This window comes from Herpailurus yagouaroundi, unplaced genomic scaffold (genome assembly GCF_014898765.1).
Source record: "Herpailurus yagouaroundi ecotype Mexico unplaced genomic scaffold, PumYag 186, whole genome shotgun sequence".
NCBI classification, from domain to species: Eukaryota; Metazoa; Chordata; class Mammalia; order Carnivora; family Felidae; genus Herpailurus; species Herpailurus yagouaroundi.
In genome coordinates, this window is record NW_024412417.1 from 17,329,577 (window position 1) to 17,356,370 (window position 26,794).

At 37.1% G+C, this 26,794-nt stretch overlaps 1 protein-coding gene across 5 annotated transcripts in view; it reads left to right on the top strand.

The window, feature by feature from the left end:
• Positions 1–26,794, top strand: part of OXR1 (oxidation resistance 1) — a 464,297-nt gene that overhangs the window by 275,239 nt on the left and 162,264 nt on the right. Inside the window, exon 1 of one of the 5 annotated variants that reach the window (XM_040494241.1) lies at positions 14,663–14,925. The exons of the other annotated variants lie outside the window; for them this stretch is intronic. Coding sequence (XP_040350175.1) covers positions 14,913–14,925 — 13 coding nt within the window. The 5' untranslated portion in view covers positions 14,663–14,912. Of the gene's footprint in view, positions 1–14,662; positions 14,926–26,794 lie in introns of those variants that run through there. 5 annotated transcript variants of the gene reach the window in all.

Below are 26,794 nucleotides of genomic sequence, written 5' to 3' on the forward strand. Positions count from 1 at the left end.
GCATGGAAGTTGTGTATAGCTGACCAGGATTGTTCATAGCAGGCATCCAGAGGTGGTCCCTGTCCTGAACCTTGACGGATAACCTATAGGGGCTCTCCTGAAGTCCATGCATGCCCTGAGAGTACCATCTGCTGAGCAGGGGCGTAACTCTGAATGGCTTAGGCTCCTGATGGCATTACAGTCATGACCACTTGCTAAGGGTCATGACAAGTAGATCCCATCCTCTGATCAAACTGCTCTTCTTAAGCCCATTTCATTTTTATTTTTCCAATATGCTACAAAAAGCTTGCCTTAGGAACTTGTATATCTTACCTTTCATAAGACTTTTTTTCACGCTTTATCACATTGGGTGCAGGAAGAGGAAGCAAGAGGGAACACTGTCTTTTATAAATGCTTGCGATGAGTATAGACGTATATGGGATGTTGACTTTATTTAGATTCACAACGGGTGGACCAAACACTTCAGATAGGTTCCTTGGGTTTTAAAAAGATTACTCATGGCTTCACCAGATGCTCTGCAGTTTCATCAGCACCATGTGGTTTAGGCAGAGGCTGCCTCAAAAAGGAGGGATACTTCGTTTGATGCATAGCTTTCACTTTGTGCTTGCCTCAGCAAGGAATGAATTCAGATAGTTTTTAGCCTCATCTGTTTACATGGTTTTGTGTGAGCAGACTGCCAGGTAATTACCAAATAAGGAGTTACTGCTCCAGAGATGGACTGCCAAATCTCATTGTAATACCAAATATAAATGCTATTAAAACTACTAAAATGGGGAACATTTGGAAGCCCATGATGGTCTGTCAAAATAGTAAATATATTGCATCATTTGAAAACCTTGTCTACTCATCTTTTCAAAACACACAGTATTTAGGAAGAGTTGATAAAGGTAATGGAAACAAAAACTAAATAATTAAAAAAGTAAGTTCTCTGGCTCTCCTTTTCAGTTAGATATTAAGTGCAGAATATCTTCAATTAAAATGTAAATGGAATTAATTGCATGAAGCTATCTATCCGGATGATATGTGATCACTGAACAATTTGCTAACTGGCACCGAACAATGGCCAAAGGAAAATAAAATAATTGCTTAATGATTCAAATTATGATATTTTATGATCATTACTCTCTACTGCTGATGGAATGTGACCCTGGATAAGTTTCTTAACCTCCCAGAGTCATTGTATTCCCATCTATAATATGATGAAATGGAAACACATGATCTATACGGTCCTTTGCTGACCTAAAACTCTGACTTTTAAGGTCTTTGACTCTATTATATCTTGTTTTCTCTACCAACCAAGTTCATGAAAGAAGGACTAATTGTGGACCCAGATATACATTCAGATCTTGTTTTCTTACTTCCTAAGTGCATGAACATGAACGTGATAACCTTCTCACATTCTTCATGTGAAACAAATGGAGAACACCTACTTCATGGATTTATGATACATAAATGAGGGAGTATTTAAAATTCCAAGTACAGAATCCCTCACTTACACTTCTGATCCTGTATAAATTGTATTCTTTTTCTTATCTGGCATCATTTCTGGTATCTCAAATCTACCTTTTCAGTGAAATCTTTTGGCTTCTGACCTCTCGTCCCTACAGAAAAGTTATAATCCCAAAACTATACTAGAGGGATGATAAAATATATCTATATCTATATCTATATCTATATCTATATCTATATCTATATCTATATCTATATCTATATCTTATATCTATATCTATTTGAGATATATATATCTTTTCCTCCTGAATTGTCTTGGTAAAAAGAATGAAAACATCTATTGAAATAATTGTCCTGCTGGCTGTCTCTTTTTCTGTTTGTCTTGGCCTTAATTTTTGTGAATGAAATACATCTGAAGTAGAAGAAGTGGGTTGCTTCCTGTGTTTAGAAAACCTTTTCTCATCGCTCCTTTTCACTACTTTTTCACTATTACTGGCTGTTGCATATCAAAATCTTTAAATTAAAAATAACATGATTATTCATTATACAAAATACTGGATAATATAAAAAACAGGAGAAAGGGGGGTGCCTCAGTCAGTTGACTGAGGGTGGCTCAGTCAGTCAGTTGAGTGTCTGACTTCAGCTCAGGTCATGATCTCACACTCTGTGAGTTCAGGCCCCACATTGGGCTCTGTGCTGACAACTCAGAGCCTGGATCCTGCTTCAGATTCTGTGTCTCCCCCTCTCTGTGCCCCTCCCCTGCTCATGCTCTGTCTCAAAAATAAATAGAAACATTAAACAAAAATTTTAAAATAGGAGAAAGGAAGCATAAACACACTCTCCAGAGAGAACAACCTAAAATATAATTTGCCAGCTAAACTATGTGTGCACAATATGTACACGTTGACAAAACAGTCTGATACTATATGGTGCTAAGGTCAACACCAGAGTATGGGTGCAGCGGCCCGGAATGTGCTTTGATTTGTTCAGTATTGTTCTTCCAGCATCTAAAACATGCCAACCAAGAGTGTGCACTCAATACTCTTTTTAACCTAATTTATCCTCTGTATCTTTTGGGGCCAATAAATGGATTCTGCAGCATCATTTTCAGTGACTATATAGTATTCTACAGTGTAGATATATCCCAGCTTACTCAGTAGATCCTCGGTTGTCAGCCTTGTAAGGTTTTCTGTTTGTTCTTTTTTGTCTATAATAGTATTTTAATCAATAGTCAGACAAATAAATATATGCCTTTCTTCTTTACTACTGTTTGGATAAATTCATTAGAGTAGAATTGCCAAGTGCAAGTAATTTACTCACAATTTTAGAGAATTATTACATATATTGCCAAATTGTTCTCCAAAAGATGTCAATTTACAATCTCGTCAACTGAGATTGAGTGTTTCCCTGCACTCTCACAGATAGTAGGTATTATGCTGAAAAAAATTTAGAAACCAGTTTAGAGGCACCTGGGTGGCTCAGTCAGCTAAGCATCCGGCTCTTGATTTCAGCTCAGGTTATGATCTCACAGTTCATGGGTTTGAGGTCAGCATCAGGCTCTGTGCCAACACTGAGGATCCTGCTTGGGATTCTTTCTCTCCCTCTCTCTCTGCCCCTCCCCTGCTTGCATGCACACAGTCTCTCTCTCAAAATAAATAAATTAACTTTAAAAAAGTTTTAAAAAGGTCATTGCATACTAAATTTTGTAAATAACCATTTCTACATTTCCTGGGATCCAAGATCCTATCACCCAGCAAGGATAAACTCTTGCTAAGATAGTGTAAAAAGTTTGACAGTGTCCATTTAAATTAATCACAAACTGTTATGAAACCCAGAAACACAGTAAAACCTTGTGAAATATTTGTAGCCTGTTCAGTGTTCTTCTTTCATGGAATCGGATGTGAAATGTCTGTGTGGGAGTTGTTTTTCCAAGGTAAATAGATTATTATTTATATCTCTAGGTGCAAATGCTTTGAAATAACCAGAACATGTTGCAGCTGAAGGTGGCCTTACATAAGTTTTCACAGTTACTGCTTTCTTGTCAGCGCACTGTCATGGTGTAGCTTTCATGGTTTGATCTGAGTTTCACGCCCGGCCGTGATTCTTACGTTTTTATCATCCACTCTTACATGAAACGATGCATCAGACAATATTCCATTATTGTTCCTCATGTGCTCCAACTTTGACATTCATAAACACCATCATTAATGCTGCTCCCACTATGTCAGCATCTCCAGATTGGAGAGATTTTTTTTTTTTTTTTTTTTTTTTTTTTTTGTCCCTTGAAGATATTTCTATGTAGACCTGGAAGTCCAGAGCCTATATTTTCTGTATATTTTTTATATTTTCTGTATTGCATAGGATCAGTTTGAAGTGGTCAGTTAGTGATTGCCACGAGATTTAGACATGATTTTGCTATCTATGGAGTAGCTCACAGAGGGATAGTTGCCAATATCAACAATTAGGGAAGAGGCTGGCTGATAGAGTGGTGATTTAGAGAGAGGAGGGGAGCAAGAATTTAAAATGAAGAATTAAACAGATGTCAAAAGAAAAAGTATGAAACTTGAACTTCAATGCATGCTAGAAAAACATGATATAAAAGTAGACAAAGAGGCTGGCCTCCATCTGCAGGGGAAGGAGGCTATTATGGACTGGAAAGTTGCCAAAAAAAAAATCAAAGGAGAAATTAAAGTATGAAAACAGAAGAATGGCCAAGAATCATGCTTTAACTATAGAGGTAGATTTGAACTGTGAGACCTGGCTTAAAGAGACGGGGAAGATATCTAAAAATAGCTCTTTAATAAAGAATCATTTCAAACATATGGTGCCTCCTGAAGACAAAGATTGAGGGAAAATAGGTACTAGTTGTCAGACTGTTCAAATTAGCACATTCACGTTTTTCTCTTTTTAGGACTCAGTGATAACCTGTCTTATTTTGCAGACATTGAAATTATCCCTATGTGACCTGAAAAATACTCATTTTTTTCCAAAACAAAAATTTTAATTCTTAAAATGTGACACAAATTTAGAGAGGCAGGCAGTAGCCAATGTTTCAAACACTCATATATTAAATGGTATTTCCCTGGGCCTGTTATTATTTGGTTGGAATTTGTTACTCATCAAAAGCAGTCTAGTGTAATAGAGACTGAGTTTTGGGGATTCAGATCCTAGCAGCTGAATTAACGGCTGTGTGACCTTGGGAATCTTGTCTTCTCTGAATCTTATTTTCCTTATAGATTAGTGGAAATCCTAAAGTCTCAGTTTTAGGGTGCCTGGGTGGCTCAGTCGGTTGAGTGTCCAACTTTGGCTCAGGTCATGATCTCATGGTTTGTGAGTTTGAGCCCCTCGTCGGGCTCTGTGCTGACAGCTCAGAGCCTGGAGCCTGCTTCGGATTCTGTGTCTCCCTCTCTATCTGCCCCTCCCCCACTAATACTCTGTCTCCCGCTCCTTCAAAAATAAATAAACATTAAAAAAAATCTAAAGTCTCAGTTTTGACAATTAAATAAAATAGTACACATTAAATGTCTGACAAAGTAAGCAGAGAATTAACATATGTTTCTTTCTCATCACCTTTCCATGCAATGCAAGAAAAGTCTGCAGAGGTTTATGAAATTAAACATACTGTAAAATGGTGTAATTAAATTAAAAACAAAACAAAACAAAACAAGGACCACCTGGAAGAGAGGAAATTGTCATTATCAGGAATGTGAGATGAAATTAGTGTTGGAGATAAGCCCTGAATTTGTCTCAATTTCTTGCTGTCTCTATCAGGATGCTTTTGGTTACAAGCAACAGAAAATCAATCTCAAATTGATTTTAATAAAATAAATTCATAGGCAAAGGTGACTGAAATCCAGAGGTAAGCTTGACAAGGTCAGGCTTGATCTGTCTACTTAAAAGATGAGAAAAGGACCCACACTCATGCTCTCTCCATTTCTCAACTCTACTTTAGTGCTACCTATATTCTGTGGAGGCTTCCTACTTCATGGTCCCAACATGGTTACCTTGTTCACATTCAGGTTTCTTTGTGATTAAAATGTCTCGTCTGAAGTAGCCAACAATCTATTATGAATGGTCGAGAACTTGTATCTTATACATGCTATCTCACTGATACTCAGCAAAGAAGAAAAGTTTTTTCTACTCTCAAACAAAAATCCTGAGCTTTGGCCTAAATGAATCAACTTAGAGCACTTGCCCATTCTTTTCTCAATAAATGTGACCTAGGTATGGGGTCATGCCAATTCCTGAGGACTGAGCCAGAGATTCTACTTTTAATTTGGAGTCCAAGTCAGTTACCCTTGAAGCACATGGGCTGCCTTGGAGTAGGGTGATGTCAGGAAGAGTAATGCGAATATATGCTAGGTGGCTAAAAGGGCAGATATCCACCAGAGTAGTTGTGATTAAATGGGAAACACTGGGTTTTATATGTATATGTGAGATATATAATTGAAAGAAAGGAAGCTTGAAGTTCACCTTATACTTCTGGAAATTAAATTCAAGGAAGAGCTTATTGAATTAAGTATTGCCAGAAAAAGGAGTGGGGGAGGAGGAGGAGAAGAGGAAGAGGAAGAAAAAAAGAAAAAGAAAGAAGAAAGTGTTTTCACAGAGACATTACATCCAGTAATGATTCTCCTAGATTAGGTCAGAAACACCAGTCAAATACTAACTTTTTGTATACGTTTTTGTTTTCTGATGTTTTGATTTAATAGGAGACATGATTTGGAGAATCTAGAATAGATTGCTAATACATCTATTAGTCTTTCAAATAAAGCCATTTTAAATGCTTGAACAGTATTCTGTTGTGGTTAATTCAAGATTTAGTTCTCTAAGAAGGGACCATAGCATATAGTATTCTAAGATGTAAAGTAAATCAGAGTTACTTTATACTTAAGACATCAGATCTGAAGTTTCTAACATTCTATTGTGAATGGCTGAGAACCTGATTCTTAATTCAGTACTGGTGTAGAAAGCTATGTGGCCTGAAAGTGCTCCCAACATCATCCCAACAAATACTTTGAATCTTCTCCAGCAACTGAGTCTGAGCCATATGGCAAATTATGAGTGATTTTTAATTAAAAAAAAAAAAAGGCATTCATTCTTAGAAGAACCCTAGATGGCTTCGGGGACATCTGGTTTCAAGTAGCATGGCACTGTGCACTCTCAAATAGCTATATTAATTGCCCTATAGAATGCGTTAAGATTAGCTATTTAAATGTTGGGGAATGGCTAATAAATATAGTAATTTTAGTTTGGGTGTAATTAATGGTGAACTAATCTTCTAAAAGTAGCCAACCAAATCCAGCTGCTTCTGTCAGATAGAACAGCAATAGTTAGGATACTAATTTGGCTGTTATAATAAAGGCCAAAAGATTTTCTTTTTGCCCCACACAGCAGTCTGAGGTAGGCAGTCCTGGGCAAATTTTTCGCTGTCAGTGGTAGAAACTTACTCTAGTTCCTCTGGCATCCTTAATATTCATCTCCCATCCCAAAGTCCAAAAAAAAAAAAGGCAAGGCTTCTCTAGTGTCCACTCTAACATCTGCATCCTAACCAGTGAAAAGAAGGGAAAAGAAAAGATGGGCACAGAACTTTCTTTGTAGGAACGTGCTTCAAAAGTTGTCGCGTTGCTTCGGTTCATTTCTCATTGACTAGAAACTACTTGCTGGACAACTTAGTGCCCAATTAAACCCTCTATCCTTGAAAAAGATGAATACATATAATAGGGAGAGAACTAGCAGGCTCTGGGACACAGCCTCCGAAGAGGCTGCATAACTTCCTATCCACCAAAACTAAGTTGCATCCGCCCAGTTCTCTCAACAAGTGGACCAGGTTGTCCAAATAGCAACTGTCATGAACAGAATATGAGATTTGTGTGCATGAAAATAATGTTTCTACTTCAGATACCATGGGTTATAGAATCCAGCATTTAAAAATCATTATAATATGCACTGTTTATTTCTGATTTCTAAAAATGCACACTTCTGAAAGTTTGGAAAATACAAAAAAATAGAAGCTAACAATCAACCATTGACTAGCCACAGATAACCATTGTTAAGAGTTTGGTGCGTTTCCTTTATGGCTTTTCTCCATGAGAATTTTCTTTTTAGTCACATAATTAGACACAGTTTTACATTTTTTTAACCTAATACTGTACAATTTTCTCACATCATTAAAATGAGACACTAAATATCATTTTTATGTTTAACCTGGAGAAGTACCAGAATTTATTCCGTTGCTAGCACTAGATGCTTAGAGTTTCCAGTCTTTGTTGTATTAATAATGCTACTATGAACATCTTTCTGCATAAATTTGTGTCTGCATTTTGAATTATTAGAATAGAATCTTAAAAATGAATTGGAATCAGAAGGTGAGAAAATTTTAAATGCTCTAGATCTAGATTGCTAAGCCACTTTCCACAAAGGATATTGAAAATGTCTGCAACTTGTTCTTCTAGTCTCGTTCGTATCACCCTCACTAGCATTTTTATAATTAAATAAATGAAATTTGCCTTATTTGATAAAGCACATTCACAGACCCTCTATGAACTGGTGAACCTGAGTATGGTTTCATGTGTACCCAGCAATATTTTCATGTCTACATTAAATTCTATTATTTTGGTCATTTATTCATCCCTTGTTTTAATGCAAATTTAAACTCTCATGTGACTGAGTCACTAAAGCTGCTTCAAAATGAATTACAGTATCTCACTTAATGACACCTGCTTTGAATGGCATACATTTAATTTAATGATACCAACCAACTTGATTCAGCCCAAGAATCTTGAACAATATATATTTTTGAAAAAGAGCAGGTATTGAATTACTAAAGTAAATGATACCTCATTTATTTATGTGCCAGAGCTCATGCAGTTTTGTCAGAGGAGAGATTTCAAACTCTCATTTCAAAGCACATTAACTCTGAATTTAGAGAAAATCCTAACGCGTTTGATAGTATGATTTCCAAGTCCTTGGCAGATTAAAAACAGCTAATTTGAAAAGAGCAGCAAACATATTAAGAACAAATAATGGTAGCTGAGAGATCGACAAAGAGGAGATACAGATTTTGTATCTTTTATAACACCCCCCCACACACACCACCACCGACGACGACGACGACAACTTGAAATTCTGTTTTTTAACATTGTGACATTTTTATAACATTCCACTTAATGAAATTATGGCTCGTCTATTCAAAGAAGAGTAAAAAGTTCATAAATATTATTTTTACAAGGAGCTTTAATATCACAGGAAAACATTTATAATAAAAAAAACTGAATATAACTTTGCACATAGGATTAGATCACAAATAGGATTTTAAAAATTAAAAAAAGATATCTTGAAAGTAAAAGCGTTAAAACATTAACTATGATTTTCTTGGTCTGGTAAGATTATTTTTTCTGTGTCTTTTAAAATTTCTAAAATGTAAATATTGCTCTAGTAAAGATAATTAAATTTTTTTTTATTTTTAAATAATATTCAGTGGTCTAGTTACAAGGATAATTGGGGGTCTATTAGATATGTCTCTTGGATGCTGTTTAAATTGTTTGTTCTGTAAAGTAATGGTCATAATAGTCCATCACACATTATGACATAGCAAGGAAATTCTTAAATTAGGCAAGTATATATTTAGACAGACTGTTCATGCTATTTAAATAATATTGGAGATATTTTATAAATTAAATCGTATTTCAGGTCAGTAGAGCTGTAATAATTTAAAACAAAAAAGTATTTAAAAATTTTTTATATATGCTCATCTTACATACAGGAATGAAATGTTTCTATAAATCTTCTGTGGCATTTCTTCCATGTAAATTTGTTTCTTTGTATTTTGGGGAAATAACGTTATACTTAGAAGAATTCATAGTATTTTCCAGATAATTAATAAATGTATGAAATATTTTTGTAATTTTAGCTTGAAATAAGTATCTGCGGATTTTCTAAACTGATCACATAGACAAATTACATGATTTCATTTATTAAATGATTAAGTACACTGAATATATTTCTACATTTGCCTGTTTTTAAGTTATTGTCTCTCAGGTCCAAACCCACTGTTCAGGATTCAGCTTCGCGAGGCTGGGCTGGGTCTCAGAACAGTTTCTGCTTTGCCAGCTGCTACCTTTTGGGCTCTGCCCATAGGGGGCGCCAGAGGGAGACTGCAGGGAGGGAAGGCAGAAGGAACACCTGTGTGCTTGCCATTCTGTAAATCTTTATCAGCTACCCTTCTTTACTTGGGCAACCAGTGTTCATTCCAGTAGCAACCCTTCTCTAAGTTCCTATGTTTAATAATTCCAGCCACTTCCTTTTGTTCCCCAGCCCTGGAATTAGCAGCTGCTTCCTACAACTGCCATTGGTGATAACTTGGTGTTATCAACCTCATACCTAAACTATTTTTTATATTCTATTCTGTCTTCTGGCTATATTGACTGATAAAGCAATATGGATGTACAACATAACTTCCTAAAACAGAAATACATGGATTGATAAAATAATTTTCCTACTAGTTAATGTTATAAGTTAACATGGACACATATGTGATAACTGGTAGAAGCTATCTGAACTTTGCAAAAAGAAAGAGTTCATATATAAGATATATATAGTTCTATATGGTTCAGGGATATAAATCATAGTTCTTCTCATGATCCAGCATAGCTTCTTTTTTAATTTTTTTATTAAATTTTTTTTAATGTTTATTTCTGAAAAAATATTTTTATATTTATTTCTGAAAGAGAGAGAGAGAAAGGGAGGAAGGGAGAATGAGTGGGGGAGGGGCAGAGAGAGAGGGAGACACAGAATCCAAAACAGACTCCAGGCTCTGAGCTGTCAGCACAGAGCCTGACGTGGAGCCCGAACCCACAAACCACAAGGTCATGACATGAGCTGAAGTTGGATGCTTTACCGACTGAGCTACCCAGGTGCCCCCCAGCATAGCTTCTTTATCAACTTTTTAAGGAATTTAACATTGACTATGTATACTCTATGTGTATGGGTGTATGTATGTGTATCTCTGTATGTGTAGTTTATATGTATATATGTGTGTATTTACACACACACATATATATATAATTGTAAAAATGTGACAGGAAGACAGGAAGGAAATAACTTACAAAGTTAATGTGGTTGTAAAATAGATCAATCATTAATTTTTAAAATGGATTAATTTCCTTGTCCCACTTGCATCTGAATTCTGGACTCTACTAAATTCGTTGGTTAGCAAAATACTTAGCACATCTGGTTACACATTCATCAGCTCAGTGGTGTTTGCATTGTTCTTTTGTTTTTTTAAGTTTTATTTGTTTATTTTGAGAGAGAGAGAGAGAGCACATAGGGGATGGGGAGTGGGAAGAGGCAGAGAGCTACGCAGAGAGAGAATCCCAAGCAGGCTCTGCACAGCGCTGAGCCAGAGGCAGGGCTCCATCCCACGAACCCAAACCTGTGAGATCATGACCTGAGTCAAAATCAAGAGTGGGGTGCCTAACCAGCTGAGCCACCCAGGAGCCCCTCACGTTGTTCTTATCAACAAGGTTGTTCCCTCTTCCCGTTTACTCTCTGTCCTGTTCCTACTAGCATCTGAACTCAACCACTACATTTGACCTCAATTAAAACCTAATCTTCTCAACCTTCTTCATGCATAGGGAGAAAATATGCCAAGTGCCAATCAATACATGCCACATTCTGTGTTGCTGACTTGGACTGACCTCTCCTAGCTCCTGAAATTTTTGGCCACCTTTGCCTGTCTTTAGCCATAACTACTTTTATTCCTGATATTTTGAGCTTACTCTGGGTTCCTGACTTGTCCCAGACTGCATTTCTGGCTTACTGCTTCCCTTTGCTGCAATTGCCTCTTTATGGCTGGGTTAGTTATATAGTAACCATGTGAAACTCATCTCTTTCTGTCTTAGATCCTGTAATTGCTGTTCCTTGACCCTGGAAATTTCTCAAAATTCTGGTTCTCCTGTGTCCTTTCATCTTCCCTGAGGCCAGGGTTAGCCTTACTTAGCTTTACTGCTTCCCAAGCTGGCCAGCCTCTACTTCAAAAAAAAAAAAAAAAAAAAAAAAAAAGAAAAGAAAAGAAAGAGTCGAAAAGCCTAGGCCAAAGCGGGAGAAGTAGTAGGTAACTATTTTTGTATTTCTGGTTCTCCCCAAGTATTCAGGGAAGGATGTTGTAAAGCCTTATGGCTGAGTTTGTTGGCTCTGGAGTCAGAATGAACTGAACTCAAATCTTGGTTCAACCACTTGCTAGTTGTGTGACCTTAGGCAGGTTTCTGCCTCTCTACTTCAGTTTTCTTAAGTATAATATGAATACAACATATCTGCCTGAAAAATATTATAAAGATTAAGTTGAATAATCCATATAAATTGCTTAGAATTGTTCACAGAAAAATGACTCAAATGTTAGCAATTGTTTGTTACCCTTCGGTAATGATACTTCATGACTTTGTTGAGTCTAAAATTGAATATCATGTCTAAGTGACTGTTTTCCTGATTCACTAACATTATGGAAGCATTATTAAGTAGACATCGCTTACTTACACAACTATCAAACCCTCCATCTGTATGTGGCACCTATTTCCATAAATGAAAAAGGAAGAAAAATCACTACTGATAAAATCCTTTAGAATGTAATTTCAGCCTGTCTTTGAAAGGCCCAAAGATCGTAGGTATCTGGAGGAAGCAGTTACCAGAATAGAAATCTTAGAACAGCCTGTTCAAAGCCAGGCTGCTGGGTTAAGCAATTAACAGTGTAGCTGGGTTCGTACTTGAGCTCCATGTATGAGACAAAGGATATTATTTTCACCTATGAAAGTGAACCTGCATGTAATTGGCTAACACTTTTTTTGCCCTAGACAATGACTCCACAATGAATAGCTACTAATGATACACATCCTATAGCAATAATTCTTAATCTAATCGTACATTTTAATTATCAAATAACTCTAAAGAATTTATTAGGGTTTGCAGAGTTTCTTTGTAAGCATGATTACAATTGATCACATTTAACTTACTTTCAAGATTCCAACAGAACTTGATATAATTATCTATATGAGGGACCAGTCCAAAGAAGTAGAGTTCATATAATGTGTCCAGTGTAACACAGCTAGCAATCAACAAATTGTTTACCCCAAATTTGTTCCTCCAAATTGAATGTTCTTTCCATTACTGCAAGGTGATGCCAATACTCTCTTGCTACTTCATAAAATGTCATAGAGTTTGGTGGTAACAATGGTAAAGATGAATATCATTAATATTTGAATATTTAATACCTTAATAATTGAAGAAACAAGTAATCTACAAATCAAAGTAATTATGTAACCTGATTTTAGAGACTCACTAAAACAGTTTGATTTATTTTCCCACTCAGAATATTGAATATTGAGAAGAAAATCCCTAGCTTCAAACATCTCTTCCAAAAACAAAACAAAATAAAACAAAACAAAACAAAACAAAAAATACGATAGCCAAGATGTCAGTGTTTATTATGTGCCAGGCACTATAGTAAGTATACACGTTTCACCTGATGTACTGCTCGTTGGAAACCCACAAAGTAATTACAAACTTCTCACTAAATGGATGAGAGGGGGAACAAAACCTTAAAGTTTAGAGAGGTTAAGTAATTTGTCCAAAATCACACTGTTTCTAATAAGGGGAGTCAGGATTCACACTCAGACTAAGTTCTGAGCCAATATTTTTTTTTTAATTTATTTTTGAGAGAGAGAGAGAGAGAGAGAGAGGGCATGTGCTCACAAGCAGGAGAGGGAGACACAGAAGGTGAAGCAGGCTCCGGGCTCTAAGCTGTCAGTACAGAGCCCAGCACGGGGCCAGAACCCACAAACTGTGAGATCGTGACTTGAATGAATTGAAGTCAGACGCCTAAGCAACTGAGGCACCCAGGCACCCCATGAACCCATATTCTTAATCACAGTGCTGTATGTTCTTGATTTTATATAGGTTAGCCTTAATAAGCTGTTGACTTTTCCAATTCAGTGAGGTTTAGGAAAGCAATGATTGGTTAAAACTCCAAAAAGTTTCACTAGTCCTGTGGCCACAGCCCAGATGCTGTTGTCATCCCACATGGCTCACAGTGAAAGCATGTGCATTCTGATGGACCACACACTTCCAGCAAGCCGCATAAAATCACTATTCATGATTCAACTTATACTGATGACCAGCATTTTATTCTTGAGTATGATTGACTGGCAGCTATGACTCTAAATACACAGAATGACATGCAGAGAATAATTTAAATAAGAATCCTTTCAAACATTGTACCTTTCTATTGTCTTAACCATTTTTAAGTGTGCAGTTCAGTAGTGTTAAGAATATTTGCACTGTTGTAAAAGAGAGATGCAGAACTGTTTCATCTTGTATATCAAAAACTTTATAAACCTGATTTTTTTCCCATTTTCCCTTGTCCCCTTAATGCTAACCCTTGGTAACTACCATTCTACTTCCTGTTTCTTTGAATCTGACTACTTTAGATGGCTTATATAACTGGAATCATGCAGTATTTGTCTTTTTTTGACTGGCTTCTTTTACTTATTAGTGAAAAAAACAAAACAAAACGCTTTATGCTCAGTAGTATAAAGTTCTCAAGGTTCATCCATCTTGGAACGTCTGACAAGATAGATCTCCTTCCTTTTTAAGGCTGAATATTATTGCATTGCACACACATGCTACATTTTATTTATCTATTTATCGATTAGTAGACATTCAGGTTGCTTACAACTCTTGGCTATGATGAATAGTGCTGCCGTGAACATGGGGGTGCAAATATCTCTTTGGGACCTTGTTTTCAATTCTTGTGTATATAGATACAGAAGTAGTCTGCTGGATCTTTCGTAGTTCTATTTTTAATTTGTTGAGAACCCTCCAAATTGTTTTCCGTAACGATTTCACCATTTCACAGTCCTGCGTTTAGTGCACTAGGGTTCTAATTTCTCCACATCCTTGTCAACACTGGTTATTGTCTGTAAAACATTATATCCTTTTCAATTTTTTGATGAAGCAATATAGCTTTGATTTCAGAAAATGTAATATCACTGAAGCTAATACTTCGCAAGGAACAATATGGGGCCAGCATATTTAAATGTTTTCCAGCCTTCTAAATGTGTTTAATTTCAGAAGCTAAATATTTCCCAGAACATTCCTTGCGTAAATGAATAACTTGCTCTTTTGAACCTAAAACACATATTTGTTTCTTCATTCTTTGGGCTACCACTGTCTTGCCCAGCTCTAAAATCTTCTCAAAATTAGTCAGAAGGAGACAAGTGGGAAGGTGTAGACTTCTCACTTTGACAGTTTGCTAAAGATGGATAAAAAATGGTGCTATTCAAAGACACTTTGTACTTGGATATTTAGAATTTAGGATGGAAATAAACCCAGTGAAATAGCAAGAATGTTTGAAAGAGAAGTCGCCAACCCACTGCTACAGAAGGCTGAATTCCAAGGAAATATGCCCCATATGTATGAAGCTGAGAAGTAAGTTTCTAAAATCATGCCTTTCTATTATCCTATTTCTCATTTACTTGAAATGTCAATCATTAGTTGGGGAAAGCATAGTCCTGCTAGCAAAACATGGAAATTAGCTAAATGATAGAATCTTATGCAAATAACAGTGGATTTGGAGATCTGTATAGTGGCCCTATTATTGAGTAAGTACCAAAAATTGCCAACCTTTGACTTTAAGAAAAAAGCACTACTTATATTAGCTAACTATAATAATGTGATACTTTGGTAGGAGTTTTGAAAAAACTCTTAAAACATTTATATTATTTCTATTAATATTGTTTGATTTTTCTTCCTTCCGTTTCATATTTCCCTGCAGAAATTTCTAGAAGCAAATGTCCTTTCCTCTCTAAACAGTAGAACAGATGAACAAAATGAAATCGTAATACGTTTAATCTCACGTGTATTTACAATAAGGTAACAATATTTAGATTCTCAAAAGAATTGTTAATATGGAAAAAATTGGAAAATTTAACCTTTTATAGCCAGTGACTGATAAATTTTCTAATGCTATCAGATGATTTATAAAAATAGTTGATAAAAAAACATAGCAAGTCAGGTGGGGTTTTTTGTTTTGTTTTGTTTTGTTGTTGTTTTAATGTAAAGAAAAATATTGGCCAAAACTCATGGTAGCTCACTTGGAAAGAAATAAAAATAACAAAAGCCTACTAGGTTAGGTAAGACAAGATTATGTGGAGGTATAAAAGTGAATTATAAGCTAAAAACAAGGCACTTGTTCTGTGAGACAGCTAAAAGTAGCAAACCTGAGGACAGTGTGATTTCCTTTTCCATATTTATTCTGTGTTATGGATATCTAGCATGATGAACAAAGCAGAAATGTCCCTGCCATTGTAGAACTTACTATAATTTCTTCTTGGTGGTAAGTATTTAACAATGGAGAATACTTTTATTTTGAAATAAAAATAAAGAGTCTTTTACAACATTTCAACTTTGCCTTTGCTAATCTTAAAAAGCCAAATTCCTTATTGAGTTTATGCGTAAAGCTGAATAATAACAAAGTTGGGAAGGGGGGAACACCACATTTTATAAAGTAGAAAAAGAAAATTCATGAAGCCACAAACAGTGTTGTATTTCCTGGTTTTAGGAAAATAACTATTAAAACTTATTGCTTGACTAGCAGGCTTATTTTGTGAAGGAATCGTTAATATATACTACAGTGAGATTTTCGAGAAGCCTATAGAATTGGTCACAAAGTGCCATGAAACAAATAGGAGATTTTGTAGAAAATTGGGATAGAAAAGAGAAAAATGAAGACCTTTGACTTTTCCAGGGGCCTTTTTAGTAATAGTTGGAAAATAACAAGTAATTGCAACCATAATTATAATAGCATTTTATTTCTTTCTAGTCTAGCAAAGTCTTTAGCCAATGAAATAAGAAGGGAGCACCATTTTCTGATGGACTCTAATAACATAGCCAACAAGCTATTTGACTTACTTTGTTACAATACTCATTTCAGATAGTAGATGAATTTCTATGGACTTCTAAGAATTATGCCAGAGGATGTTTAACTACATATAATTACTCTATACTGCTAGCCCTTAAGATGTCTTCTGGAATACCCCTTCTCTCACTAGGTGTTCTACTTGCATGAGTCCTTTTCTAACAACTCCACAGAATTAGCTACTGTGGCATCTTGGTAGTAACCTACCATGAAATCTGGTTTCCAGAAAATAGACTACTTTGCTCTGCCATTGGTGTAAGTGAAGTTCAATGCCTACACAGACTCCTTCTCTTTCTCTGGCCAGCCAAATGTAGGTAGGTTCTCTAACTATTCGTTTTGATGACTCTTTACTTGACTTGATATGGGGAGGAAGATTTCTTTGTCCTCTTCCCCAAACATGTGGGTTTGGGGGTAGGAACACAATATGTTGGCCAGTTTCTTCAAATAAATTCTTTTTTGGCATCTTCCATATCAACTGTTTCATACCTCGTAGGTATGTGGTGGGCCAATGGTGGCCAAACCGTGTTTATAGTCTCTTAGCATCACTTTTAGGATATGGAGATATTTGGTACCTACTTCACTTTCAGCCTTGGTCCTCAGCCAAAACTGAATCAAACTTCTACTTCCATAACTTCTGTACTTCTATGACAGATGTAGTTATGCTATTTTTAAACTTATTCCCATCAATTAGGAGTTAAAACAAAAAAATTTTACTGAGGTATGATTGATATACAAAAAGCAGTGTATATGCTTACAGCCTGATTAGTTTGGAGATAAGTATATATCTGTGAGGCCATCTATCCCATAAATATCCATCATCTCCAAAAGTTTTCTCCCACTCTTCTTACTTATTTTTATGATAAGAACACTTAACATAAGATACACCCTCTTAGAATTTATTTTAGTATACAATACATTAATGTTAACTATATGCATTATGTCGCCCAGTAGATCTTTAGAACTTACTCATCTTGCATAACTGAAACTTTGTACTCTCTGACTAATAATTCCCCCAAGCCCCTGGTAACCACCATTCCACTCTGCTTCTATGAGTTTGGCTATTTTAGATTTCTCATAAGTGGTATCACATAGTGGTGATTCTTCTTTATCTGGCTTCTTTCACTTAGCATTATGTCCTCCAGATTCATCAATTAGGTTTTTAGTTGGGAGGAGGGATTATTTGTTGGTCTTTTGTGAAAAAGACTACTAAAGTTATTTGGGTTAAAATATGTAACTTCTATAAACTGAATATTAATTAGAAAGCACAGTTTTTCCTTTAGGTTTAAGCACAATTCATAGGTCTAGGTATTTTTGTATAAAAATATAGTTATTTGAGAGGCACCTGGGTGGCTCAGTCAGGTAAGCATCTCACTCTTGATTTCAGCACTGGTCATGATCTCATGATCGATCTCATGATCGAGCCCCATGTTTCGCTCCACACTGAGCCTGCTTAAGATTTTCTCTCTCTCTCTCTCTCTCTCTCCTTCTGCCCCTCTCCCCACTCTTTTCCCCATATGCTCTTTCTTATGCAATCTCTCTTGCTCAAAAAATATAGTTACTTGATTCCATTAACTCATAAGTTGAACAGATTAAGTTCCCTTGAGATTTATTTCCATTTACAAACCTAGTTAAATAAGCTTCCTTAAACATTTTAAACTACAGTTTTTTAACAAACACTAAAAATGCTTGATGGGACAAATTTAAAATATAATAAGCCAATAATTTCTAGGTACTTAAACAACTCCTATAAAACAAATCATATCTATAAATGTAGTAAATTAGATTTTCTTAAGCATTTCAGACATCTTAAAATCATGACTGGAAACAAGGCTTTCTGTTAAAGATGGCAGATGAAATATAACCATTAAAGTTTCATTTCAAAACTCAACCATATACATAGTAAAGTGATTTTTGTTTGAGAGAGATAGAGGGCGAGAGAGCTCATGCATGCATGTGTGGGTGGGAGCAGAACAGAGGGAGAGAGAGAATCTTAAGCAGACTCCATGCCTCATGCAGAGCCTGACGCAGCTCGATCTCAAGACCAAGAGATCATGACCTAAGCTGAAATCAGGAGTTGTACACTTAACTAACTGAGCCACCCAGGCGCCTCCAGTAAAGTGATTTTTTAAAAGAAGGAAACATTGGGGCACCTGGGTGGCTCAGTCAGTTAAATGTCTGACTCTTGGTTTCGGCTCAAGTCATGTTTGAGCCCTGCATCGGGCTCCGTGCCACCAGCATGGAGCCTGCTTGGGATTCTCTCTCGCACGCTCTCTCTCTGCCACTTCTCTGCTCACACCGTCTCTGTCTCTCTAAAAAATAAATAAAAATAAACTTAAAAAAATAAAACAAAAGAAGGAAACATAGGACAAAAAGAACCAAAATTGAAAGGGAATAATAGCAAACAATTTTGGAAACTGGAAAGCAGAGAGCTTAGGAGAGAGAGAAGCTAACAGAGAAGCTAAGAGGCACCATATTTGCACTGCAGAATTCCTGAAAGTCAGTTGGTCATACTGAGTCTGAAGATAAGACTAAAAAGCCGGTTTATAAAGTAGATTGACCCAAGAGAAAAGACCTGAAGTTACCGACATTAAGAATTCTATGAATCAGCTCCACCAGAGGCTCTAACAGTAAAGAGTACAGCCTACAAGCCTCACTGCCAGTAAGCTTTTTTAGTGTCCTGCTCCTAAGTAGGAAAGCTGTTAAGGTGCATTCCAGAATTTAAAGTTTTAAATTCTTAATTTAAGTACTCTTAAACCTTCTGATATGAGAATATTGACCTAACCAAACACAGAAAAAAAACAAAAACAAAAAAACATTTGGAAGGAGCAGAAAATATTCCAGTGGGGGGGGGGGGGCAACTTCTAAAACATCATTAATGTTCATAACAAGATAAAGTATTTCATATGTAGAAAAATGAATATTCCAAAAACAAAAAATAAAAGCTCTAAAATATTAAAGATATGAGTGCATAAATGAAAAACTCTGTAAAAGCTTTTGAAGGAAATCTTCCCCCAAGTAGAACAATAGGATAAAGGGATGAAAATAAGAGAAAAATAAATAGGAGAATTAGAGGGCCAGTCATGGAAGTCTATCATCTACACAAGAGTTTTAAAAAAAGACACAAGGGGGAAAAATTGGAGTGGAGAGAAGTCAGAGAAATAACTCAAGAAAATTTCCCAGAACTGAAAGACATGAGTTTCCAAATTGAAATATCCCAGTACCAAGAACAATGAAAAAGAATAAACCCACACTCAGACATTATGAAACTTAAGAAAACTTGTGACAAAGAAAAGATCCTCACATCTTCTGGAAGACATATTTATTTACTGGATCAAGAATCAGAATGGTATAGAACTTCTCTGCACCAAACTAGAAGCTGGAAGACAATGGCGTATGCCTTCAAAATTCCAATGATGAATTATTTCCTACTAGAAGTTTTACTGAAATTATAAGTAATATGTGAGAATAGAATAAAGGCATTTTCATACATGCATGTCTTTAAATTTTACCTCCCATGCTCCCTTTCTTGTGTGCTTTGTCAATTTAAGGAACTCAAACAAGAAAGAGAAAGCAATAGAATCCAGGCAGCAGGAGATACCCCTAAGGGAGAAGTGAAGGGGACCGCCTGAAGGGCAGTTCCCCTGAGATAGCTATCCTAAATAACAGCAGTCCAGATCAGAGCAGCTCAGAATGGAGAGAGCTGGAGACTGGCTCTGGGGAGTGGAAAGAGATTGGAGGAACTGCTTTATTTTATAAGACGCCCAAAAGAACTAATTGTTATCTTCTTTAGTTCATATGAAACTTTGGTAAAAATTAAAACTAAGATTCTAACGAGACAAAACATAATCAAACCATCATGTTTTAGAAAATTCATAAACCCGATTTGTGCAATATGTATTTCTTTACCATCCCTGTAGTTTTTGGTATACCTTCCTGGTGTTAAAAATTCTAATTCAACCAAGGAGACTGTTACCATCATCTCCAGCCTACTGTAGCAACTGTGGTCATTGATTTGGGTTGTGGATGTTTCTGGATGGTGATTCTGGGATTCTTAGTGCTTCTTCTAGGAAAATTCTACCAAAATACAGGTTAACAAGCCAAATCTCTTCTTTCAATGGGGTTTTTCAAGCCCACCACTTTTCTTAATAACCTAGTGAATCACACGTTCCCGTGTTCATTTTTATCTCCTATCATCTCAGGCAACTTTTGTCTGAACTAATATACTAGGTTATGTACCCATTATTCAGAATACAAGTTATATTTTCTGCCCAAGGGAATTTATTACAGTTTTTTTTTAACATTATCTCATTATTTACCATTCTACATACTATAGTAATCTGGTTCTTCTTGGAGCTTATATGTCAGTAGATAAAGATAAAAAAAAGAATGAACATCATAAATAAGTAAATTTTATAATAAATTAAGTGATAAGTGCTAATGAATAAAGAAAATAGTAAAGGTAAATCAGGAGTGCCAGGGAAGGGGTGTGTTGTAATTTTCTTTAATGGTAGTAAGGGTAAGTCTCATTAAGATGACAAAGATGAGCCCTTTTAGGAGGGCTAGCAATACAGATACCTGGGGAAATAGAATTCCAGGACGAAGGAAAGAAAGGCCCAGAGGCAGGAACTTGCTTTGTGTACTTCAGGAACATCCAAGTGAATGAATTGGAATGAAGTGAATAGGGGAGAGTAAATAGGAAATGAGTTTGGAGAGATAGTGGGGGGGGGGGGGGGTGTGACATCATGTAGCATCTTAGAAGATTTTATTCTGCATTGTAGGACTATATCTCTTACCTAGAGTAAAAATAAAGTGATAAATGATTGTAAAAAAAGAAATGGCAAGATCTGACTAACATTAGAAAGACTTACTCTTATTTTTTTATTTTGAGAGAGAGAGAGCGGAGTTTAGGTGACTTTCTCAAGAGCAACCTTTATTTTCCTTCATAGCACTAATCACTGCTAGGGCATAATATGCATTTGCTTTTCTAAAAAGAATGTTTATTTATTTATTTTGAGGGGGGGTGGCATGTACACTGGAGGGGCAGAGAGAGAAGAGGAAAGAGAGAATCCCAACCAGAATTCATGCTGTCAGCATGGAGCCTGACACAGGGCTCTATCCCACGAACCGTGAGATCATGACCCGAGCCAAAATCAAGGGCCAGGTGCTTAGCCAACTGAGCCACTCAGGCACCCCTAAAAGACTTATTCTAATTGGAATGGAGAGGGTAGAGCACTGGATCAGTAAGAATAGAAACAGACCAGTTAGGACGTTATTGCTGTGATTCAGGTGGGAAATAGTGACAGTTTAGACCAAAATGGTAGTGATGGAAGTAATGAGAAGTGGTCACATTCTGTTTATATTTTAAATGTAGAGCCAACAAATTATCCTGATGGATGAGATGTGGGGTTTGAGAGAGTAAAAGTAAAGATAACCAAAATAAAGAGTTAAGTATTCCTCCCAGGTTTTTTGGCCTGAGCAAATCGATTTTTCCTCAAGTGAAATGGAAAAGATGAGGGTGAATGTTTGCAGGGAATTCATGAGTTTATTTCTGAACATGTTAAGTTTGAGATGTCAACTTAGGTGTCCAGGTGGAGAATAAGCAAGTTGGCTATATGGATCTTGGGTTCAGGGGGAAAAAAATCTATGCTGGAAATACTGCTTTGGGAGTTTCCAATATAGAGATGATAACAAAAACCACGATGAGCTCACCAAAAGAGGAAGCATGGACAGATGACCAAGAACTGAAACCTAGGTGCCTCCAGTTTGGGGAGAAGACCTGAAGGAACAACCAGTTCAGTAGGAGAAAAAGTATGAGAGTGTGATATCATAGAAGCCAGTGAAGAAAGTGAATGAGGAAGGACGTAGAGGTCAAGATGTTGAGTGAGAACTGAGATGACCATTGGTTTTATGAAGGTGGATGGAAGATGTTGATGACTTGAACAAGAACAGTTTCAGTGCAGTAGTCAGCTGGAATCCCAACTGGACTGAATTTAAGAGAGAGAGAGAACGTGGGAGGTATTAGAAATGGCAAATATAGAAAATTTCGAGGAGTTTTTCTGCATAGGGCAGTAGAAGAAGGGAGTACTCACCCATGGAGTAAATTGGGTCAAGAGAGAGCTTTTTTAAGATGGGAGAAATAACAGCATGTTTTTATGTGAATGCGAGTAATCTAGTAGAGAGGGGGAAATGTGACAATGTGCAGTAGAGAGTTCCAGAAGAATTGTCTTTGAATAGCTGGAAGAAGAAGGGGCTAAATGAGCTAAAATAGGAGCAGATAAGAAGCTGAGTGAGTGGCTGTGGGTGCTAGTAGGAGCATTGATGTGGCACTAAGAGTCTCTGCAAGTTCTCTGAATGCTTCACTCTTTCCAATAAGTTAAGTACCAAGATCATCAACCGAAAATATGGATGGAGGAAGAGTTTATTAGGGCTTTTAGGCGTGGGAAAATGGCGGGAGAGTGCATAATGGGAAAAGACAGTACACCTGCCAGGCAGCACTCTGGGTCCTCTTGAGGTTCACAGAAATATCTCTGGAAAGCCTCCTTGTTATGCCTATATGGTTAAATTTGAAAATACAAAGCAAATTTACAGTTGTTTCTTTTTTAAGATGGACTTTGACTATAGAATGTTCTAAAATAATGGGCTGAATTTCTCGTAGAAGTCCAAATAGGTCAATGCGTGATCATTAGTGGGTTTCTGTTTGATGTATACGCACATTCATGGCTGCTGCTGTGCCTAGATAAACCTACTACCTGCCTTTTCACCTCTTCCTCTTCTTCAAATCTCTCGGTATCCCTTCCATAGGTTTCTCTTTCTTTCTGGTGTGTATTCCCCTTTCTTAGGGCATTCCTAGATGGAAATGTTAATATTTGAACCAATGAGCACTACCATTATTTTTGAGTTGGGTGAAAAGAGAAAAAACGAAACAGATACTAGAATGCCTGAAGACAGGGGCGCCTGGGTGGCTCAGTCGGTTGAGTGTCTGACTTTGGCTCAGGTCAGGATCTCGCAGTTTGTGAGTTGGAGTCCTGTGTCGGGCTCTGTGCTGACAGCTCAGAGCCTGGAGCCTGCTTCAGATTCTGTGTCTCCCTCTCTCTCTGCTCCTCCCCAGCTCATGCTCTGTCTCTCTCTCCTTCAAAAATAAATAAAAACATTAAAAAAAAAATTGTTAAATTACTCAGAATGATAGGCCCATGAAAGTAAGTCTAGCAGAACTATATGAACAACAACGGTAAAGAGAAAGCAGGGTGATGGTGTGAGATAGATCTCAGAAGGATGCCTAAGCTGTTTTGAATTACTTTTAGTGGCATTTCCACATATTGGGTTAACTTAATACTGAATCTTTTATTTAATGATCTAATTTTTCAAGCAAGGGGGAATATATTTTTTGCTTCTTTGTTTTCATTTATTTACAAGAAATTAGTTTAATTTCTCATTTACTTTTAAACCAAGCAAATTCTTTTTCTTTAGGGCTGAAGTATTTATTTTTTTAAGTTTCTCTCTTTAAGTAATCTCTACACTCAGCCTGGGACTCAAGCCCCAAGATCAAGAACCCCATGATCAAAAGCCACATACTGTCTTCCTACTGAGCCAGTCAGGTACCCCAAACCAAGCAGTTTTTTTACCGTATGACATTACAGTTAAAAGCTTCCTATCAGGGTTTGTGTATCTCTGCTGCATGATCTTAGACAAATCACTTAATCTCTCATTGCTTGGTGTTTTAAAATCTAACTCACAGGGTTGGTCTGAGAATTAAATAGTGTTATTAAAAACAAGCTACTTTTTTTTTTTAAGTTTATTTATTTACTTTGAGAGCAAGAGAGAGAGGCAGAGAGAGGGAGAGAGAATCCCAAGCAGACTCCACACTCAGTGCAGAGCCTGATAGGGGCTCGAACTCACTTACCATGAGATCATGACCTGAGCTGAAATCCAGAGTTGGAGGCTTAACCAACTGAGCCACCCAGGTGCCTCCGACAAGCTACCTTTTTATTATTTATTCCCCAAATTCCAAGGTCATACAGCTAGTAAAGAGTGGAACTGGAACCATCACTGCCACCAACACCACAGTTTTTTATAGTTTTTATAGGTTCCATGACTAACAGCTTCCCACTTGGAAATAAAATCAGGAAGAAAGAATGAGTTTTCCTTGATCCTTTAATTGAAAACTCCATTTTTACAGGAAGAAAAGAGTATACACAGCATTTCTCCAAAGATATCAGTTTTATCTTCATCTTGCAAAATGTAATGACTTGATGGAATATTTAATTCTAAGTTATTCAATTAAAGGGAGAAGAGATCTTAAAGCTACAGGTGCATTTTTGGCACACTGCTGCCCCCTGCTGCCTGATACATGACTTTACTTTTCTCACACATCCTACCCTTATAAAATTAACAAGCTGAATCTCCTATTAAGAGTCATACTAAAATGGGGACGCCTGGGTGGCTCATGGGCTAAGTGTATGACTTTGGCTCAGGTCATGATCTCACGGCTTGTGAGTTTGAACCCCACATTGGGCTCTTTGCTGGCAGCTCAGAGCCTAAGGCCTACTTCCGATTCTGTGTCTCCCTTTCTCTCTGCCCCTCCTCTGCTCATTCTCTGTCTCTCTGTATCTCTCTCTTTCTCTCTAAAAAATAAACATTAAAAAAAGAGTCATGCTAAAGAGTCATACACTCAGGCAACTGAGGCCCCAGAGTGACCAAGGTGACACAAATGGTGGAAATTTAGGGTTAGACTACTGAAAAGTCACTTCCTGCTTTGCCATATTGTCCTTCCCCTATTAAATGTGAACGAATTATTTATTGGGTGCCTATGATGAGCTTGAGGCTGTTAGAAGCACTCAAAGTGGAGAAGTGAAAACCAGGAAACCTGCACTGATAAAATCTATATTGTAGTGTGAGGAAACAGCCAATAAATAAGGAAAAGTATCAAGAAATAAAATAATTTTAAGGTTATGATAGATACAGTAAGTAGTAATAATGATAACTAATGTTTACAGGTCACTATGAGAAGAGCAAGTGAAAGGCAGTGTTCATAGTGTCTTCTGTGACTTGCTTTGCTTGATTTCTCATAGCAACTCTCAAGTTACTACTGTACCTTACAGAAGAAGATGCTGAGGCAAGGCCAGCATGATCCTAAGAGGTGGAACCAGGATTTGACACAAAACCCTTCTGACTCCAGAAGTATTTAGGGCATACTTCTCTAGGGAAATGACACTGAATTGGAAAAACCAAGCTTTTGAAGCTCTAGGGGACAGCAGGCCAGGCCGAAGGAACAGCATGTGCAAAGGCCCAGAGGCGGAAGTGAGTTCGGAGTGTCTGGGTGCAAGAGAAAAACAGCCATATGGCAGTAGTAGAGAAGCATGCAGGGAAAGCAGCAGAGACCAGGCCATGCTGAGGAGCTTGGATTTTATTCTAAATCACGAGAGAAGTTTATTCTAAACTACAAGAAATTTTTGGAGAATTGTTAATCAGAGGAATAAGCTTATTCCTGATGAGGAGCTCAGCATACATGTGGAAAGGAAAATAGACTGTAGGAGGACGAGAGTTGGTGAAGGCAACTAGTTAGGAGAATAGTAACTTCTGTCCCACCTAGAACTCCTCTTCCAGAGGCCTAACATTCCTCGTTCTCCAGCCTTTCTTCTCACCACACCTTTCAGCTTGGTTGCTTTCTAACCTGCTCTCGTTTGTCTGTGTCCCCCTCACAGGGCGGCCCCCACCATGGGGCAGGGTACTGTAAATCTCCTCTCACAATGGGACAGTAATTTCTCTTAATCATGTATCATGCCCTCAAATGCCACCGGAGGCTCCCTCCTCTTTTCTTCCTCACGTGGCCATTTGGGGATAGGATTGGATTTGTGGCCAGCCAAAGTCACCATGTCTTTAGTAGTTGATCCTAGCAAAGTCCAGAATCCCACATCATGTAGCTAGATTTCTTTTGGGTACTTCTTTTTAGGAAAATATGAAGACCAACTCTCATGTTTATAAATATAAAGCCCTGTTTTGATCCTGCACTTTCTTCCTGGAAATAAAGGCATGGCGCTCTTACTTTTAAATACTTCTGGGGGCGCCTGGGTGGCTCAGTCGGTTAAGCGTCCGACTTCAGCCAGGTCACGATCTCGCGGTCTGTGAGTTCGAGCCCCGCGTCGGGCTCTGGGCTGATGGCTCGGAGCCTGGAGCCTGCTTCCGATTCTGTGTCTCCGTCTCTCTCTGCCCCTCCCCTGTTCATGCTCTGTCTGTCTAAAAAATAAATAAATGTTAAAAAAAAAAAAATTAAAAATAAATAAATAAATACTTCTGATTTCCTTTCATGTGAAAATTTCCTCCCTGCCCAAATTTTGAGTAAACTGTTCCAAAACTCCTTCCCTACTTTATATGGACATTACC